General features: G+C 36.2%; 1 protein-coding gene across 1 annotated transcript in view; it reads right to left on the reverse strand.

Moving 5' to 3' along the window:
- LOC127522225 (uncharacterized) overlaps positions 1-20,496 on the reverse strand; it is an 884,749-nt gene that overhangs the window by 374,319 nt on the left and 489,934 nt on the right. Inside the window, exons 64-65 of the mRNA XM_051911962.1 lie at positions 4,809-4,982; positions 3,663-3,836 (exon numbers count right to left, since the gene is read on the reverse strand). Of these exons, the coding sequence (XP_051767922.1) occupies positions 3,663-3,836; positions 4,809-4,982 (348 nt within the window). The remainder of the gene's footprint in view (positions 1-3,662; positions 3,837-4,808; positions 4,983-20,496) is intronic.

Raw genomic sequence — 20,496 nt, forward strand, 5'->3', positions numbered from 1 at the left:
GAGTGTAATTTACAATCTCTAAATACACATTTTGTTTAATAAAAGAAGATTTAGTGAAAAGTACCATTAGTCCAGTATAAATGTAACATTTCAGAATAATCTATTTGTGTAACAGTTTTGTTGTGTTTTATTATCACGGTGTTGCTGTCTGTGTGTGTTCCCTAGTTAGTGTTCTTGGTTGTTAATTAGTTCCTGCAGCTGTTCTGTTTTACCTTGATTACTCTGTCTGTGTATTTAAACTCTTAGTTCTGTCTGTTCATTGTTCTGTCGTTTATGTTGAAGTGGTTGTGTTTTATCTCTCCTACATGTTAGATTTGTGATTAAAGACAGTGTTATTGTATTCTCCATCGTCGTGAGCTTCATTGAATGAGTTTCAATGGATTAGAAATAGTTCACAGAATGTCAGTTTAATTGAGTCTAATGGGCTTCAGTGTGTTTAAATGTGAATTTTGTCAGCTGGAGTTTGAACAGTCGTGGCTCATCTGAACATTCCATCAGTGAAAGTCAATGGGATTTTTCTGAGTTTTAATAGTCATTTTTAGGAAAACCGTAAGTCCGATCAGTTAGAAAAGATAAAGCACACTAAGTCAGAACAGTCTGAAGGTTTGAGCCGAATTTGGTAGTTCTAGCTTTAAAGCTCTAGGAGGAGTTAAAGTCAGAAATGTTAGTCTCAGAAAAATAAGTTTAAACAGCATTTCAGTAAAGCTGGGCACACATTTAACGACTAGCTAAAACATCCTAAGACTGAGCTCAACACACAGCGATTGTTTCCTGCGACTGAAGCAGATTTAAATATTTACACACGGAATCTGAACACCGACTGTAATCGCCGACTGAACGCAACTGGCTCTGACTGGACGCGTTTGAGCGCGATCAGTCATAAGTATCAATTTACATTCATAATCGGCCGTACAATCGTTAAAGTCGGCATGAAATCAAAATTGACAACTCTTATTTTTTTATGGAATATTGTAGTATTTATTATCAATAATTTATCCGTGCACTTCATTATTTTTTTAAAATTCATGTGCCCTCGTAATCTTTAATCAAAAACATTAACCTGCTCTCCCCCTCAAAACGACTCATCGTCTCTTCCTGTCACATGCTATAATGGCGGACACACACCGTCAGTCAGTCTCTCTCTCGCTGTTTAGTGCCGTTGATCGTCCTCGTCATCCTCAATAAATAAGGTTCTTACAGTAATGTGAGGGTGCTCGCAGTGAGTCCGGTGGAGAGAAATTCCCAAACGGGCATTCAGATCTGCCTCCATTTTATTAGCAACGCCCAACTTCCAACGATCCAATCAATTCCCGAAGTAAGAAATCAAGTACCGCCCTCTCATTTCAGATGCCGTTTCACTCAGATAGACGTCACAGTAGAGAAGAAAAGACAATCGCAACTTCCGCTTCATGCCGACCTTAAGTGTGTCCCGGCTTAAGTTGGCTTTTCCAAGCCCAAGCTTTACTCACCCTCAAGCCATCCTAGGTGTATATGACTTTCTTCCTTCTGATGAACATAATCAAAGAATATTAATAAATATCCTGACACATCCAAGCTTTATAATGGCAGTGAACAGGATCAGTGAGTATAAGCTGAAGATCCACATCCATCCATCATAAACGTACTCCACACGGCTCCAGGACAGGGTGACCAGACGTCCCCGTTTTCCAGGGACAGTCCTGGTTTTTCGTGTTCTGTCCCCGACTGGAGCTGTCCCCGGAAATGTCCTTGTTTTACAGCTCGTTCAAAACAACCCGCAAATGCATTGCAAAGAAGCTCGACCAACCAGCATACAGCAGTCTGTTGGTTATCGGAGCAATCGTGTAGTGATTATATTCACCAATAGAGGGGGCTGTGCAGCTACACTGCTATTGGTCGCACGCGCGCCGCTACTTCATGAAGAACGTAACCTGGACCAGAGCAGAGCATCATTATTATCAATTATAAAAAAAAACATCATTAGCGGTTTCAGTGTAGTAACATACTAACTATTCATGTTAAATTAAAGTAACACTGTTTGTTTGTGTTTTATAACAGGGCCTCAACAGGGTGCGGGATTGTTTTGCACAATTTTAAACGTCTCTAAAAGTTCTGCAGTCACAACGCATCATTTCCACACACACATCTGAACTATAACTTGTTTAATTATTGATATTTTTTACACAAACGCATCGTTTCGCTTCAGAAGGCCTTTATTAACCCCCCGAAGCCGTGTGGAGCACATATTTATTATGGATGGATGTGGATGGAGACACTTTCTTCAGCTTATACTCATTGATCTCGTTCACTGCCACTATAAAGCTCAGATGTGTCAGGATATTTATTAATATTTCTTTGATTGTGTTCATCAGAAAGAAGAAAGTCATATTCACCTAGGATGGCTTGAGGGTGAGTAAAGCTTGGGGTAATTTTCACTTGAAAGTGAACTAATCCTTTAACTAAAACCATTTCTGAATCTTTCTTCAGATGGAGATGCAGCGCTACAAATGATGTGACTTGTGCCCTGTTGACTTAAAATAATAATAATAAGTTTTATTTATATAGCGCCTTTCCAGGGCTCAAGGACGCTTTACAATTATCAAGGAAGAGATAATACAAGTAGACAATGATGAAAACAATAATGGACAGGGAAGCATACAGAAGAATAGAGTCAAATACAGAAATACAAGACAGGACTTAAGAGACATAACATAACATTCAGAGAAATATTAATAATAATGCAGAGGAATCAATTCATCAAATCAGAGGTATAACATTCAGAAAACAGGTGAGTTTTGAGTAATGATTTAAATTCAGAGATATTATTAACACAACAGAGTGAGCGGGGGAGAGAATTCCAGAGTTTGGGTGCGATAGTACTGAATGATCTGCCCCCCATTGAAGAGAGGCGATGCCGAGGGACAACGAGAAGGCCAGAGTCAGGGGAACGTAGTGAGTGAGTCGGTGTGTAGGGAATGAGCATATTACAAAGATAAGAGGGAGCCAAGCCATGCAAAGATTTAAAAGTGAGCAGGAGAATTTTGAATTTAATACGGTAGGCAACTGGAAGCCAGTGGAGATCATATAAAATTGGGGTGATGTGAGCACAACGCTTGGTATGGGTGAGTATTCTAGCAGCAGAGTTTTGAATGTATTGTAATTTGGAAATGGAGCTGGCAGGTAGACCAATGAAAAGGGCATTACAGTAGTCAAGGCGTGATGAGACAAATGCATGGATGACAGTTTCAGCGTCTCTGTTACTGATGAAGGGACGGAGTTGGGCAATGCGACGTAGATGAAAGAATGCAGATTTGGTAATAGAGGTAATATGAGACTGAAAGGAAAGGGTGGAGTCAATGATTACACCTAAATTTTTAACAGTATTGGATGTTTTGATGTGAGAACCAGCAATTTCACAGGTGAAGTTGGTAGAAATATTGCTGGTAAGTGAGGGAGTTCCAATGAAAATAATCTCAGTTTTGTCCATGTTGAGTTTCAGAAAATTTGAATTAAGCCAATCTTTTATGTCTCTCACACAAGCGGAGATTTTGTCAGTTTGGGGAGGTAGAGTAGGTGTGCAGAGTGAGTATAATTGAATGTCATCAGCGTAAAAGTGATAGTTAAGACCATGATGTTGTAAAATCTGATAAATTAAACAGTAAATACAGTATAATGATACTAACTCTAGTTTCTCCAGCTTGAATTGTGGGTTCATCAGTAGATCACTGAGGTTTTTCACTCCAGAGTCTCCTAGTTTATTCCAGCTCAGGTCCAGCTCTCTCAGGTGTGACGGGTTTGATTTCAGAGCTGAAGTCAGGATGACACACTGTTCCTCTGTAATTCTGCATCCATACAGACTGAAGACAGAAAGAGAAAATGACTCAAATCCATGTTCAGTTCATGTGTGAGTTAAATGAATCATGAATAAATGTCATACAGTCACTAATAAACCAGCAAAAACATGGAAACTTAATGATATAAACAAACAAACCAAGACAGGAGCATTTGAGGATACTAGTTACAATCCAAGTCTGGATCCGTCCTCACTCCCAAAAATAAGTGAATTTATCACTATAGATGAATATATAGGATCAATATAGAAACAATAGAAAAATTAACATTTAAATGGACTATTTTCATTATTAATGTAAGAAAATCTTTCAAAGTCATTTTAGATTGTAATTTACAATCTCTAAATACACATTTTGTTTAATAAAAGAAGATTTAGTGAAAAGTACCATTAGTCCAGTATAAATGTAACATTTCAGAATAATCTATTTGTGTAACAGTTTTGTTGTGTTTTATTATCATGGTGTTGCTGTCTGTGTGTGTTCCCTAGTTAGTGTTCTTGGTTGTTAATTAGTTCCTGCAGCTGTTCTGTTTTACCTTGATTACTCTGTCTGTGTATTTAAACTCTTAGTTCTGTCTGTTCATTGTTCTGTCGTTTATGTTGAAGTGGTTGTGTTTTATCTCTCCTACATGTTAGATTTGTGATTAAAGACAGTGTTATTGTATTCTCCATCGTCGTGAGCTTCATCACAACCAGCCATTCATGACAATTTGTTACACTGTTTTTTAGTCTGTTCTCACTTCTGTCTTGTTTCACAGCAAAGATTTTTCAGATTCCAGCATATGAAACACTTTTATAGCCACAAAGTTTAAAATGCTTCAAAGTTTAATGCACTTTTTACTGATACACATACAAACCTGTTAACTAATACCATTTCTGAATCTTTCTTCAGATGGAGATGCAGCGCTACAAATGATGTGACTTGTGCCCTGTTGACTTAAAATAAATTAAACAGTAAATACAGTATAATGATACTAACTGTAGTTTCTCCAGCTTGAATTGTGGGTTCATCAGTAGATCACTGAGGTTTTTCACTCCAGAGTCTCCTAGTTTATTCCAGCTCAGGTTCAGCTCTCTCAGGTGTGACGGGTTTGATTTCAGAGCTGAAGTCAGGATGACACACTGTTCCTCTGTAATTCTGCATCTACACAGACTGAAGACAGAAAGAGAAAAGACAATGACTCAGATCTATGATGATCAACTAACATGTTTAGCTTCATCCAGCAGACTTTTGCTGACAAATAAACAGGGATATCCAGGTGCAGGTAACATGGAGAAAGACGACACATTGTTCATTTAAATATACTACGACATTGTAACAATACAAAGGTTGAAATCATCAATCTATTTATGTTAGTTTACACATTCATTTCATATCATCTTTGAGGGTTGTTTCGTGTCAATGTCACTCTTGGTTTGATCACATTGTCGACTCACTAACACTTTACAATAATCTTTCATTTGTTCACATTAACTACATTAGTTAACATGAACCAATGATGGACAATACTAGTACAGCATTTAATAACATTAATGTAAGTTTCAACTGCTGTTGGTGAGGTTTATGTTCATGTTCCTTAGTCAAGTCTTTTTTTGTTATTTTATTTTTGTTCATGTTTATTTGAATAAAGTAGTGGTGGCGAGATGAAGCTTCATGAAGCTTTGATGATTTCCAGCCAGATGTGTTGAAAAGTGGTTAATTTCTCGAGGCTTTGAATGCACACAGAGACACATGAAGATCAATGGAAATATGGTGCAGGAAATTTTTTTTTTTTTTTTTGGAGTTTGACAGCACCAAAATGTGTGTTACATGGTTCATGATACATTAACATACACAAATAAATAAATAAATAATTAGCTCTGTGAAGTATTTATGCTCAGTGTTGTTTCATAATGTTTCATAATTTTGTAACTGGGCAATGCTTTTGTTGAACATACGAGAAAAAACAAAGTTTTTTAAACCGGATAAAAAAGTGAAAGTGATTAAGGTGGACTGGACAGAGAGAAGTGGAAGTGCTTGTGTAACACGAGAGGGAAAAAACACAATGTTCCACCAAAAATGAACCCCTTCTTGAAGCACTTCACTCAAACGAGGCTTCGAACGTCACCGGTGACGTCATTTCACTGAAACAATACAAGCCTCGATACGGAGCTCCGGCGGGAAGAACCTGATGTTCCCGACACAAGCTTCGAAGCCTCGATATCAGGAGTAACATCACTAGAATAAAGCTGCACTTGTGTTCAGACAACTTGCCTTCGGTGGATCTTATTACAGGCAGATTCTGATCACAGATTTCTAAAATGCATTTGTTCAAAAGTTACAGTAAATGCTGCACCAAAATTAGACATTTTACATTTTGTGAAATACAAACATTAAACTGAAAGCAGTTATGAACAGTTCTGATGTCACAAAAAAACTTTGTTACACACCAGCAATCAGTAAACATGATCACATTCAGCAGTCGTGTTCAAAAAGAGCATCAATATATACACACTTATATTTAATTTACACAGAATTAACCTGTGAAAGTTAGGAAAGACATCTCTGTGTTTATAGAGCAGCTGTTTTTTCAATCTATCACTTATTTAAAGAGTTTTCTAAACTCTGGAAGAAAACCATTGATCTCCCTCTACAGTAACTGAAATAATTAAATTATTAATTAAATATTTAAAGCTTGATGTCACATTTAAATTGTGTTTTTAATTTCCTGTTTAATTGTATTTCTTTACATTGTTGTAGCTGAGAAAAAAACTGCTCTGACTCAAATACGTGAGGAAATATTATTATCAGCTTCAGTAACATTACATTTAAAAGTAATGTAATATTTTAAATAAATGAACAATACTCACATCAGTGTGTTGAGTCGACAGTGTTTATCCTGCAGTAGAGCAGCGATCTGATTCACTCGTGTGTCTCCTAGTTCATGTTCACTCAGATTCAGCTCTCTCAGGAGTAACGGGTTTTTACCCACAACTCTCTCCACATACTGACAGGCTTCATCTGCAGCAGCACTCAAAAACCTGCAGAAGAGTCAATTCAGTTCTCAACTAAATGTCTGTTGCATTACAAACATGATTGATAAGATAAAAAACTCAATTATTGTACTAAAGACAAGCTCTAGTTAGTTATTTAGATGTAACACTTTTCTTTGAACATTTAAATATACAAATAAATATAGTCCGAGATATTTAAAAAAGAAACTCGAGCGACACTCAGTCCTAAAGCAAACTCATAAGAACAGAAACGTCCCACAGAGCAGAAGGGCAAAAGCTCACTAGATCATGATTTTCAGTATGAATACAGAGTGTGAAATTAAGGCCTCAAGATCTTTCTGGCTTTTAAGCAGGAGGAGTGAGAAACATCAGCAGAGAAAACTGGCTTGTGAAACTGCATGTTTGTGAACATCTGGAGACTCATAGACCTGCTGTAGAGATACAGTGAATCTGGACTTGATGGAAAACAATTGTGTTCAGAAAATATTTTGACTGAAAGTTTATCTAGAGTTTTTAATGAGAAGTGTGCACAAAAACAAAATCGTGCATGTTAATTGTCAAGGTATACCATACTCCAGAATAGCACATATACTGACCCATAATGTCTATTTGACCTGTAGCTTGAACCACAACTAAACTGTGTTGACGGTTATCATCATCATGTCAGAACCTGCAGCATCTGATCTGATCTTGATCATTTTGATGCAACAAATTGTCCAGCTTATTGTATAACTAAAATAATATATTTGTTATGAATATTTAGCCTGAATATAACTAATTTTGTTTATTATTTCATCCCGTCTCACCTCAGTGTCTTCAGTTGACAGTTTGGATCCTGTAGTAAATCACTGAGCTCCTTCACTCCTGATTGTCCAGGATCATTTCCTGTGAGATCCAGCTCTATCAGGTGTGAAGGGTTTGATCTCAGAGCTGAAGCCAGAGCTTTATAACCTTCTTCTGTTACACTGCAGTTAGAGAGTCTAGAACAGGAATGAAAACATTCAGCTGATTAATCAGTTAAACCTGAACAACAGAAATCCTAAATGTGAATTTTATTTTGTTCTTTGTATGAATGTATTGAAAGTTAGTTGCAAAAACTGACAACTGAATATGGAGGCAAACAAAAGACACAGAGAACTTTAATATGTTAGACATCAACATCACTTTCAAGATTTCAATTATCTAAAACTGTAGAGCTGTGAAAGTCTTTGATCTGAATGATTCACAACAAGCAACCTGAAAATGGTCGAAAAATGTGAAAATTAAAGTTTGGGAATGGCCTAATTAAAGTCCAGACTTCATCACTCTTTTTTTTTTTTCTGCACATTTTTAAGTACCGCATCAGAAACGACCGATGGAAACACCACATTTTGGAAAAAGAGTCACAAAAAAGTTATGCTCGCTTGAGGTGATTTTTGACTTGTGCGAAAAAGAGTTAATGGGAATAATGGGAGATGGAAACATTTGCTGAATAAATTCTGACAGCGAACATTAAACCCACGTGACGAATCAGCTGTTTCCACTGATGGTGTTCTAACAGACTTAATGTTTGATTCTGTTATGATAAATTAAAGGGTTAGTTCACCTAAAAATGAAAATTCTGTCATTAATTACTCACCCTCTACAACCGTAAGACCTTCATTCATCTTCAGAACACAAATTAAGATATTTTTGATAAAATCTGCAAGATAATTTACACTTTCAAACGCCCAGAAAGGTAAAGACACATTTAAAAAAGTTCATGTTAGTGGTTCAACCTGAATGTTATGAAGCAACGAGAATACTTTTTGTGCGCCAAAAAAAAAAAAAAAAAGCTCTCTCAGGAGTAACGGGTTTTTACCCACAACTCTCTTCACATACTGACAGGCTTCATCTGCAGCAGCACTCAAAAACCTGCAGAAGAGTCAATTCAGTTCTCAACTAAATGTCTGTTGCATTACAAACATGATTGATAAGATAAAAACTTTATTATTGTTCTGAAGACAAGCTCTAGTTAGTTATTTAGATGTAACACTTTTCTTTGAACATTTAAATATACAAATAAATATATAAATACTTGAAAACAAAGTCTGATAGTCAGAGATATTTAAACAAGAAACTCGAGCGACACTCAGTCCTAAAGCAAACTCATAAGAACAGAAACGTCCCACAGAGCAGAAGGGAAAAAGCTCACTAGATCATGATTTTCAGTATGAATACAGAGTGTGAAATTAAGGCCTCAAGATCTTTCTGGCTTTTAAGCTGGAGTCTCATAAGCCTCATTCAGACTGTCAGTCCAAATCTGATTTTTGCGCATATCCGATTGAAATCTGATCAGATTTAGCAAGTCTGAATAGGGATGCACTGTATACGGTACTGTGAAAATACCATGAAAATATCATGATTTTGCTCATTTCGGTATATGCTGCTGTTCTGAAGTTCACCGCTAGGTGGCAGTGTGCTACACAAACTGACGCGAAACCGGCAAATGTGACAACATAGAGGAACAAAATGGATAAAGCAGTAGAATCTCACTCAACACGCCCAAAACTAATTAATAACAAAGAGTATAGAACCCAAGAGGCGAAACTCTGATCCTTTTTGGGCAACAGCCACTAGATGGCGCTCCGGTAGCGCGGCCGCCATTATGGGGTGAAAATGCCAACTGGACCATAGAATCCTTCACATCTTACACACCCAAAATTGGCAAATTTCACAACCAAATCAGAAGCGCAATAGAATATTTTTTTAAATTAAGTCATCAGTAAATTTTATGGCTCCTACAGTAAATGCTGTTTATTGTCTTATATATGTTTTATTTTACCAGTTGTGGAATCCAACCATTCAACCATCTGAGGTAACGTAGTTAGCCTACTTTATTGAGTATTTCCATTTTATGAAACTTTACACATTTATTAATAGTAAATTAATAATTAATGAATTTAAGATCATCATGTTTGCAGCGAACAATATATTTCAGACCTAGTGGAGTAATAGTAATAATCACTCCACTAAGTCTGAATTGAATATTGCATGTTTTAATGGATCACGCTACAAACATAACGATCTTATAATATGATGCATTGCTGTGTCCGTTATCGCATAATTCACACTTTTGGACACTTTTGCTTTAACATACAACACTGCAAAAACAAGCTGTTATTTTCTGTTATATATTTATTGTCCAACATTCCCAATTTTTCTGATGCATGTCCTTAATTTAATTTCATATGTTGGTATTAATTCAGTGTTTATAATGCTAATACTTGAACTTCAACGAATTTTAACCCAAACTGACTGCGTTTCTAGAGAGCAAAGGTTTTGTGAAAAAAGAGGAAGACTTAAACACAAAGTCTGTAAAATAAACTGTTAAAAGGATTTGATGATCACTAGTGATAGTATTCTGTTGTCATCATTCAGGTTGGATTTTAGCTTTAATGTACTTTTTTTTTTTTTTTTTTTAAACAAAGCAGCTGATATTGCCATAGAAGCTAGTGGACCGACTCGACCGACTTTCAAGTCAAAATGGCGGAAACGCAGAGCTGCTGCTGGGCGCTGGTGTTCCAATGGAACGTTCTATTGAGTTTCGCTTCTTGTTAGTGTTTATTCTTTGTTAATAATGACAGCAGCAGACGTATAATTTGGAATTGCTTTGCTTATAAAAATGATGAAGAACCATCAAACCTACACACACGTACATAAGATCATATGGTTTAGATAACATGAAAGCTCCAGCGTGCGTTTGAACCAATGATGTTTATCTCCTAACATTTGCACTTAAGTTTAGCTAGTTCTTACAGAAGTATTCAGGTACAGAAATGCTAGTTACAGAAATTTAATAAAGTAATCAAATGTAAAATAACACTGAATAGTCACTGTTAATACATTAAATACCGTTTAAGGTAAAACAACTCAATTTGGAAGGCGCGAGCTCTATACAGGCGGCTTGTGTGTGCGTTGTTTGTTGGTATAAGCGCAAAGAAACCATCTCTCACAGAGCTCCCAAGTACGTTACTACTGAATGATAAAATCGCTTGGATGTTCAAAATGGGTTTAAAAAAAACGTGGGCAAGTGATTTCCGTCAGTTGTCCGTAACCCGCACGAGAGTGTTGTATCGCAGGGCGCATATGTACTTAAAGTGCTCTATTTTCGCACACTAATTTTGTACTTAATATACTAAAGATTCTTCTTTAGTACTTCTTAAGATAATCTTAAGAACATCTAAGTGTACTCAACTGTGCTATTTTGAAACACCATGAAATATGAACTAAAATGTGCTTTTAATATACTATCTCTGTATTTTAAAAATGTATTTAGTTAACACTTGTAGTAGACTATGGGTTCAAGTGTGCTATAAGTGGTAACCAATTACTGATTTGATGTGATAATCTGTGTTGATTAATTTACTAATAAACATTTGCGGTAATTTCCCTCTTTGTAAACGCACAACCTGCGAGAATGAGAATAATTATGCGCAATACCCGCATCAAAATTTAGACCCTGTATGGTATCGATTTAATACCGATATACCGGTATTAGATTGTGGTACCGTACCGAAGCCAAAATTGTGGTATTGACCCATCCTGAATGGCCAAAAATCACATGAAATGCGATTTTTACAAATCCATTGCTAATTACATCATCAATGTTGTATTTAAAATACTTTTCTAATTACTCTGTCTGAAAAGTAATTTAATTACTCAATAAGTAACTTACTAATTACTTCTTAAAATCCTTATAAACCTTGACCGGATAGACAATAGAAAGGAAACTCTTTTAATAATTTAATCAAACATGGAATAGTTTAGCCTTTTATAGCTTTTTAAAACATTTTAACTTTATTAAAACATATACTATAATACTTTTATTTACTTTATAATACTTAAAAAATTTTTAGTAACAAATAGGGATGTCAGAAAAATCTAGTAGTCGGTACTGACACCACCAAAAGTGCACAATACTCGATACCAAAGTCGATACCACGGTAAAAATATATAAAAATACAAATAAAACAATGCTATATTTTTTTTTCCAGGTAGGTCTAATAGTAGTATGTAAAAATACCACAGAAATTGAATAATCAAATATAAAATAACTCTGCATAGTCATAACTGTATAAATTAAATATAGATTAATCCTTATTTAAGCTTTTCTTTTGTTGTTTGATAATGGACGGCAGGCACGTGCACACATATACATAAAAGGGGTACAGCTTCCCTGTCAAACAAATATATTTACTGAATAAAAAAATAATATATATATATATATATATATATATCAGTTCGAGTTCAGATGCCCTCCCTCCGGGACACGTCATTCATTCCCGCATGCACGCGCGCCCCGCTCCACCTCACCTCGTGTTTGCTGCTGGCTGATAACTTGTGACAACTATGCTCGGGAAAAGACAACAGCTGTCTGGCGATGAGAAGCGAAAAAGAAAAAAGCCCTAGAATCCCATGCATCTCTTTCAGGTAGCCTATGTATTGTTCACAAACATGTGAAAGTTTTGGCTATTTAAGGGTGAGATTATTTATACGTTTAAGGCCGCGTTAATAATTTGACCACCAGCAATGCATCTGTCTGATTTGATACTAATGCAATTTGTCATATTATAATTTCAATTATTTTAATGTGCTATGCACTGCGTTTTGAACCATGGTAAAGATATCTGTAGGGCTGTCAATACCGGAAGAGGAGCATCCATGGACGCACATCCATGAACTGCATTATTAGACAGTTTTCTAAGCATGCACGATTTATTAAAACCATTTAAAAATCATAATACAGCATTGCATAATGCTCTCATTCCTAAATCTACGCTTAGTGACACAGGAGAATACGTTACATCAATAAAAGTTTAAACCCTCGCTCTGAGTGTGCATGATTGATGTCCACATATTCTCGTTGAAGTAATTACAGTGGATGTAGCATTTCTATAATAAAGTGGCTTATTATTATTATTATTATTATTATTATTTAACTAATGTTATATTTTTAATTATGCTGGTTGGCCAAAAACAAGGATTTGATCGTGCTGTGTAACAACAACAATTACCAGGCTTTTGGCGCCCTCTGCAGGCATTTGTTATAATACATATTATGTACTTGTAACATTTCAGGGGGAAAATACAGGTGCTGGTCATATAATTAGAATATCATCAAAAAGTTGATTTATTTCACTAATTCCATTCAAAAAGTGAAACTTGTGTATTATATTCATTCATTACACACAGACTGATATATTTCAAATGTTTATTTCTTTTAATTTTGATGATTATAACTGACAACTAAGGAAAATCCCAAATTCAGTATCTCAGAAAATTAGAATATTACTTAAGACCAATACAAAGAAAGGATTTTTAGAAATCTTGGCCAACTGAAAAGTATGAACATGAAAAGTATGAGCATGTACAGCACTCAATACTTAGTTGGGGCTCCTTTTGCCTGAATTACTGCAGCAATGCGGCGTGGCATGGAGTCGATCAGTCTGTGGCACTGCTCAGGTGTTATTAGAGCCCAGGTTGCTCTGATAGTGGCCTTCAGCTCTTCTGCATTGTTGGGTCTGGCATATCGCATCTTCCTCTTCACAGTACCACATAGATTTTCTATGGGGTTAAGGTCAGGCGAGTTTGCTAGCCAATTAAGGACAGGGATACCATGGTCCTTAAACCAGGTACTGGTAGCTTTGGCACTGTGTGCAGGTGCCAAGTCCTGTTGGAAAATGAAATCTGCATCTCCATAAAGTTGGTCAGCAGCAGGAAGCATGAAGTGCTCTAAAACCTCCTGGTATACGGCTGCGTTGACCTTGGACCTCAGAACACAGTGGACCAACACCAGCAGATGACATGGCACCCCAAACCATCACTGACTGTGGAAACTTTACACTGGACCTCAAGCAACGTGGATTGTGTGCCTCTCCTCTCTTCCTCCAGACTCTGGGACCCTGATTTCCAAAGGAAATGCAAAATTTACTTACATCAGAGAACATAACTTTGGACCACTCAGCAGCAGTCCAGTCCTTTTTGTCTTTAGCCCAGGCGAGACGCTTCTGACGCTGTCTGTTGTTCAAGAGTGGCTTGACACAAGGAATGCGACAGCTGAAACCCATGTCTTGCATACGTCTGTGCGTAGTGGTTCTTGAAGCACTGACTCCAGCTGCAGTCCACTCTTTGTGAATCTCCCCCACATTTTTGAATGGGTTTTGTTTCACAATCCTCTCCAGGGTGCGGTTATCCCTATTGCTTGTACACTTTTTTTCTACCACATCTTTTCCTTCCCTTCGCCTCTCTATTAATGTGCTTGGACACAGAGCTCTGTGAACAGCCAGCCTCTTTTGCAATGACCTTTTGTGTCTTGCCCTCCTTGTGCAAGGTGTCAATGGTCGTCTTTTGGACAACTGTCAAGTCAGCAGTCTTCCCCATGATTGTGTAGCCTACAGATCTAGACTGAGAGACCATTTAAAGACCTTTGCAGGTGTTTTGAGTTAATTAGCTGATTAGAGTGTGGCAAAAGGTGTCTTCAATATTGAACCTTTTCACAATATTCTAATTTTCTGAGATACTGAATTTGGAATTTTCCTTAGTTGTCAGTTATAATCATCAAAATTAAAAGAAATAAACATTTGAAATATATCAGTCTGTGTGTAATGAATGAATATAATATACAAGTTTCACTTTTTGAATGGAATTAGTGAAATAAATCAACTTTTTGATGATATTCTAATTATATGACCAGCACCTGTAACTCTTGGGCCCAGTTTCACAGACAGGGCTTAGCCTAAGCCAGGATTAGTTAGTTCAGTAGGATATTGAACTAACTAATAGTTCTAAGTATATATATATTAGCTTAGTTCGCTAGTTAGCTTAGTTCAGTTAGGATATTTAAGTAGGTTTTATAAACATACCCAAGAAAAAAACATTACTGGTGTGCATCTTGACACAAAACAATGGCTCTGACATATTTTAAGATCTGTCAGTACAAGTTACTTTCAGTTAAAACAGCTCAAACATGCATTTTAGTCTAGGACTAGTTTAAGCCTCATCTGTGAAACTGGGGGTCAATGTGTTTAAATATGCAGATTAGCTTGTTTTGGTTAATTTAGAAGAAATCTACAGATGCAAACAGACGGAGGGTAGTAGGCTTAAAACAAACACCATCTAAATGTGTATTTTGGAAGTTTTCTTTCCATTACAGTAAAAGAAGACTTGGAAGCAAAAATAGACCAAAATCTTAAAATTGTCCACAACATGAAAGAAGTATTCCAATAACTCCAAAAGAATTAAAACGATGTATTGATTTGTGCAAAATAAACAAATTATTAGTGAAACTATGTCCTTCTCCTTATTATTCTAAATAGAGGCAGCGTTCACTTTTACCTTTAGACAACAAATTTAGATTTTAAATTCAATATTGATTTAAACAGAACTATTGAACTAATTTCCAGTATGTAACGCAAGTACATTATAAGCAACTGAAATTACCTAAAAATGAACAGTAATCCCTTACTTTACTTTTTCAGTGGATAATTAATTTAATTACAGTAACGCATTACACCCAACACTGCTCCAGAATAGCACATATACTGACCCATAATGTCTATTTGACCTGTAGCTTGAACCACAACTAAACTGTGTTGATGGTTATCATCATCATGTCAGAACCTGCAGCATCTGATCTGATCTTGATCATTTTGATGCAACAAATTGTCTAACTTATTGTATGACTAAAATGATATACTTGTTATGACTATTTAGCCTCCATATTTTGTTAGCTTGCATATTTTGTTAATAATGTTCATTATTTCATCCCGTCTCACCTCAGTGTCTTCAGTTGACAGTTTGGATCCTGTAGTAAATCACTGAGCTCCTTCACTCCTGATTGTCCAGGATCATTTCCTGTGAGATCCAGCTCTATCAGGTGTGAAGGGTTTGATCTCAGAGCTGAAGCCAGAGCTTTATAACCATCTTCTGTTACACTGCAGTTAGAGAGTCTAGAACAGGAATGAAAACATTCAGATGATTAATCAGTTAAACCTGAACAACAGAAATCCTCAAAGTGAATTTTATTTTGTCAGGGTTCCCACTCTTTCATGATCACCAGATTCAATGAATTTCAAGGACTTTTTAAATTTATTTTATATCAAGCACCTATCAAATTCACATCCCAGCATATGGAGCATCATGAAAAACCTCTTACAGTTCTTAACATTTTAATCCTCCTATTGCATCTGCATCCATTTTAACCCAGAAGAGGTTAGAATCATTTGTACATTAATTTTGGAAATATATTAAAACCAGCTGCAGCTTTCTTATCCCTAATATTAACAATCTTTCCACACTAGTTTTGGTTGTCATTTTTTATGAATCATTACTTGAGTAAAAACATTATAATATAGAGAGAATATTGTAAAAAAAAAAAAAAAAATGTTGCAATTGAGTGAAAAAAAAAGGATCATATGGATCGTAATTGTCAGAATATATACAATATATTATAGACATAAGCTTGCAATTCTGAGAAAAAAGTCAGAATTGAGAGATATAAATGAGCACTTCTGAGAAAAAAAATCTGAATAGCCATTTACAGTATATATCACAATTCTGACTTTATAAGACACAATTGTGAATTTAGGGTAGAGTGGGGAAAACGCCCCCTTGGGGGACAACTAACTACACACAATATGCATAATATTCTTATTAATAAGTAGGGGTGGGCGACATGACAAAAATATCACGCTTCATGATTTGATCACAAATCTTTTTCATGTTGTTTTTACTATTTTGCCAGTGACTGAGCAGTACAGTCAAACTAATTTCCCTATATATTAAAAAGTAGCCTTTGTAGGAACCGTGGACGAACCAGACAAATGAATCATTCAGATGATTCTTTCAAAACATAATTCCAGAAACCCAAGCTCTGAGAATCTAATTTTCAGCTCCAGTCCGTCTACAGAACAAGCCCCTGCTAATTACTCTTATGGCACCCATGCTTCCTGACTGAAGGAGAGGCGGCAAAACTTAAACCAAATGGTCACCAGAAGATAAATAGTCTTTGATCTCCAGATCAAAAGAGACAGAGAGACAATGCAGGCCCATTTCTCTGAGTGACCTAACTTTACAGAAAAACCCACAAAGAAGGTTTCTATAACTAAAACTGCATCAAATTGTTCCAAACAATTTGAAATGGACTTATCAAACATCTTTCAACTGCATAAATTTTTATATCATGTCTACACATGCTACATGTGACCAGTTATGTTTTAGAACACCCACAATTCATGTAAATGTGATAACTTTTGAATGATTGACTGAAAGTATGCCTGATTTGGAATGAATTTAAATCTCTAATGTATGTTTAAATCATGGCTTGAATGAAATCTGTGTAAAATGTATCATATTCCATTTAATAGAAATTATGTCTAAAACGGTACTCTCTGCCGAAGCCGGCAATTCCAGAGTCCGGAGATAACGCTTATTTTATGATTGGGGCGAAGAAAAGACACCTTTTGAAACAAGATGATATCTGATTGGCCAGAACTCCTCACAGAGGTGGGACAAACACCTAAGTTTAAATAGTCACATCAAAGTTAACAAACCAGAAAGAAAGAAAAGTAACACAACGGAGTAACAAGAAGAACAAAACGAAGACAAGACTAAGCTGACAAAGGACAGACAAGCAGCTCATTCAAGCCATCCAACTTTCACTCACTTTTCTCTTCTTTTACTTAATTTTCTTTTCAGTTGAGAGTCTCGTGTTCTAAGTTTTGCCGCAAAGTTTAACCAACGACTTTTGCCGCTTCAACTTTAACTCCAGCCACGACAAGAGACTTCCTTTCATTTTGCCAGCACGCTCAAACGGGATTCACCCTCAAGCCATCCTAGGTGTATATGACTTTCTTCTTTCTGATGAACATAATCAAAGAAATATTAATAAATATCCTGACACATCTGAGCTTTATAATGGCAGTGAACGGGATAAATGAGTGTGAGCTGAAGAAAGTGTCTCCATCCACATTCATCCATCATAAACGTACTCCACACGGCTCCAGGACAGGGTGACCAGACATCCCCGTTTTCCAGGGACAGTCCCAGTTTTTCATGTTCTGTCCCCGACTGGAGCTGTCCCTGGAAATGTCCCCATTTTACAGCTCATTCAAAACAACCCGCAAATGCATTGCAAAAAAGTCTGACCAACCAGCATACAGCAGCCTGTTGGTTATCGGAGCAATCGTGTAGTGATTATATTCACCAATAGAGGGGGCTGTGCAGCTACACTGCTATTGGTCGCACGCGCGCCGCTACTTCATGAAGAACGTAACCTGGACCAGAGCAGAGCATCATTATTATCAATTATAAAAAAAACATCGTTAACGGTTTCAGTGTAGTAACATACTAACTATTCATGTTAAATTAAAGTAACACTGTTTGTTTGTGTTTTATAACAGGGCCTCAACAGGGTGTGGGATTGTTTTGCACAATTTTAAACGTCTCTAAAAGTTCTGCAGTCACAACGCATCATTTCCACACACACATCTGAACTATAACTTGTTTAATTATTGATATTTTTTACACAAACGCATCGTTTCGCTTCAGAAGGACCTTATTAACCCCCCGAAGCCGTGTGGAGCACATATTTATTATGGATGGATGTGGATGGAGACACTTTCTTCAGCTCATACTCATTGATCCCGTTCACTGCCATTATAAAGCTCAGATGTGTCAGGATATTTATTAATATTTCTTTGATTATGTTCATCAGAAAGAAGAAAGTCATATTCACCTAGGATGGTTTGAGGGTGAGTAAAGCTTGGGCTAATTTTTATTTGAAAGTGAACTAATCCTTTAACTAAAACCATTTCTGAATCTTTCTTCAGATGGAGATGCAGCGCTACAAATGATGTGACTTGTGCCCTGTTGACTTAAAATAAATTAAACGGTAAATACAGTAAAATGATACTAACTGTAGTTTCTCCAGCTTGAATTGTGGGTTCATCAGTAGATCACTGAGGTTTTTCACTCCAGAGTCTCGTAGTTTATTCCAGCTCAGGTTCAGCTCTCTCAGGTGTGACGGGTTTGATTTCAGAGCTGAAGTCAGGATGACACACTGTTTCTCTGTAATACTGCAATCAATCAGACTGAAGACAGAAAGAGAAAATGTTGTTCAGTTGTTCAGTTCATGTGTGAGTTAAATGAATCATGAATAAATGTCATACAGTCACTAATAAACCAGCAAAAACATGGAAACTTAATAATAGAAACGAACAAACCAAGACAGGAGCATTTGAGGATACTAGTTACAATCCAAGTCTGGATCCGTCCTCACTCCCAAAAATAAGTGAATTTATCACTCTAGATTAATATATAGGATCAATATAAAAACAATAGAAAATTAACATTTAAATGGACTATTTTCATTATTAATGTAAGAAAATTTGGTACATGAATCGATTATTTAGTCATTAGAGTGTAATTTACAATCTCTAAATACACATTTTGTTTAATAAAAGAAGATTTAGTGAAAAGTACCATTAGTCCAGTATAAATGTAACATTTCAGAATAATCTATTTGTGTAACAGTTTTGTTGTGTTTTATTATCATGGTGTTGCTGTCTGTGTGTGTTCCCTAGTTAGTGTTCTTGGTTGTTAATTAGTTCCTGCAGCTGTTCTGTTTTACCTTGATTACTCTGTCTGTGTATTTAAACTCTTAGTTCTGTCTGTTCATTGTTCTGTCGTTTATGTTGAAGTGGTTGTGTTTTATCTCTCCTACATGTTAGATTTGTGATTAAAGACAGTGTTATTGTATTCTCCATCGTCGTGAGCTTCATCACAACCAGCCATTCATGACAATTTGTTACACTGTTTTTTAGTCTGTTCTCACTTTTGTCTTGTTTCACAGCAAAGATTTGTCAGATTCCAGCATATGAAACACTTTTATAGCCACAAAGTTTAAAATGCTTCAAAGTTTAATGCTCTTTTTACTGATACACATACAAACCCGTTAACTAAAACCATTTCTGAATCTTTCTTCAGATGGAGATGCAGCGCTACAAATGATGTGACTTGTGCCCTGTTGACTTAAAATAAATTAAACAGTAAATACAGTATAATGATACTAACTGTAGTTTCTCCAGCTTGAATTGTGGGTTCATCAGTAGATCACTGAGGTTTTTCACTCCAGAGTCTCCTAGTTCATCCCAGCTCAGGTTCAGCTCTCTCAGGTGTGACGGGTTTGATTTCAGAGCTGAAGTCAGGATGACACACTGTTTCTCTGTAATACTGCATTTAAACAGACTGAAGACAGAAAGAGAAAAGACAATGACTCAGATCTATGATGATCCACTAACATGTTTAGCTTCATCCAGCAGACTTTTGCTGACAAATAAACAGGGATATCCAGGTTCAGGTAACATGGAGAAAGACGACACATTGTTCATTTAAATATACTACGACATTGTAATAATACAAAGGTTGAAATCATCAATCTATTTATGTTAGTTTACACATTCATTTCATCTCATCTTTAAGGTTGTTTCGTGTCAATGTCACTTTTGGTTTGATCACTGGGACAAATGTGTTTATGTCGGTTGTTTTCAGAAACATTGTCGACTCACTAACACTTTACAATAATCTTTCATTTGTTCACATTAACTACATTAGTTAACATGAACCAATGATGGACAATACTAGTACAGCATTTA

The sequence above is a fragment of the Ctenopharyngodon idella genome, chromosome 2 (assembly GCF_019924925.1).
Source record: "Ctenopharyngodon idella isolate HZGC_01 chromosome 2, HZGC01, whole genome shotgun sequence".
In the NCBI taxonomy this organism is placed as follows: Eukaryota; Metazoa; Chordata; class Actinopteri; order Cypriniformes; family Xenocyprididae; genus Ctenopharyngodon; species Ctenopharyngodon idella.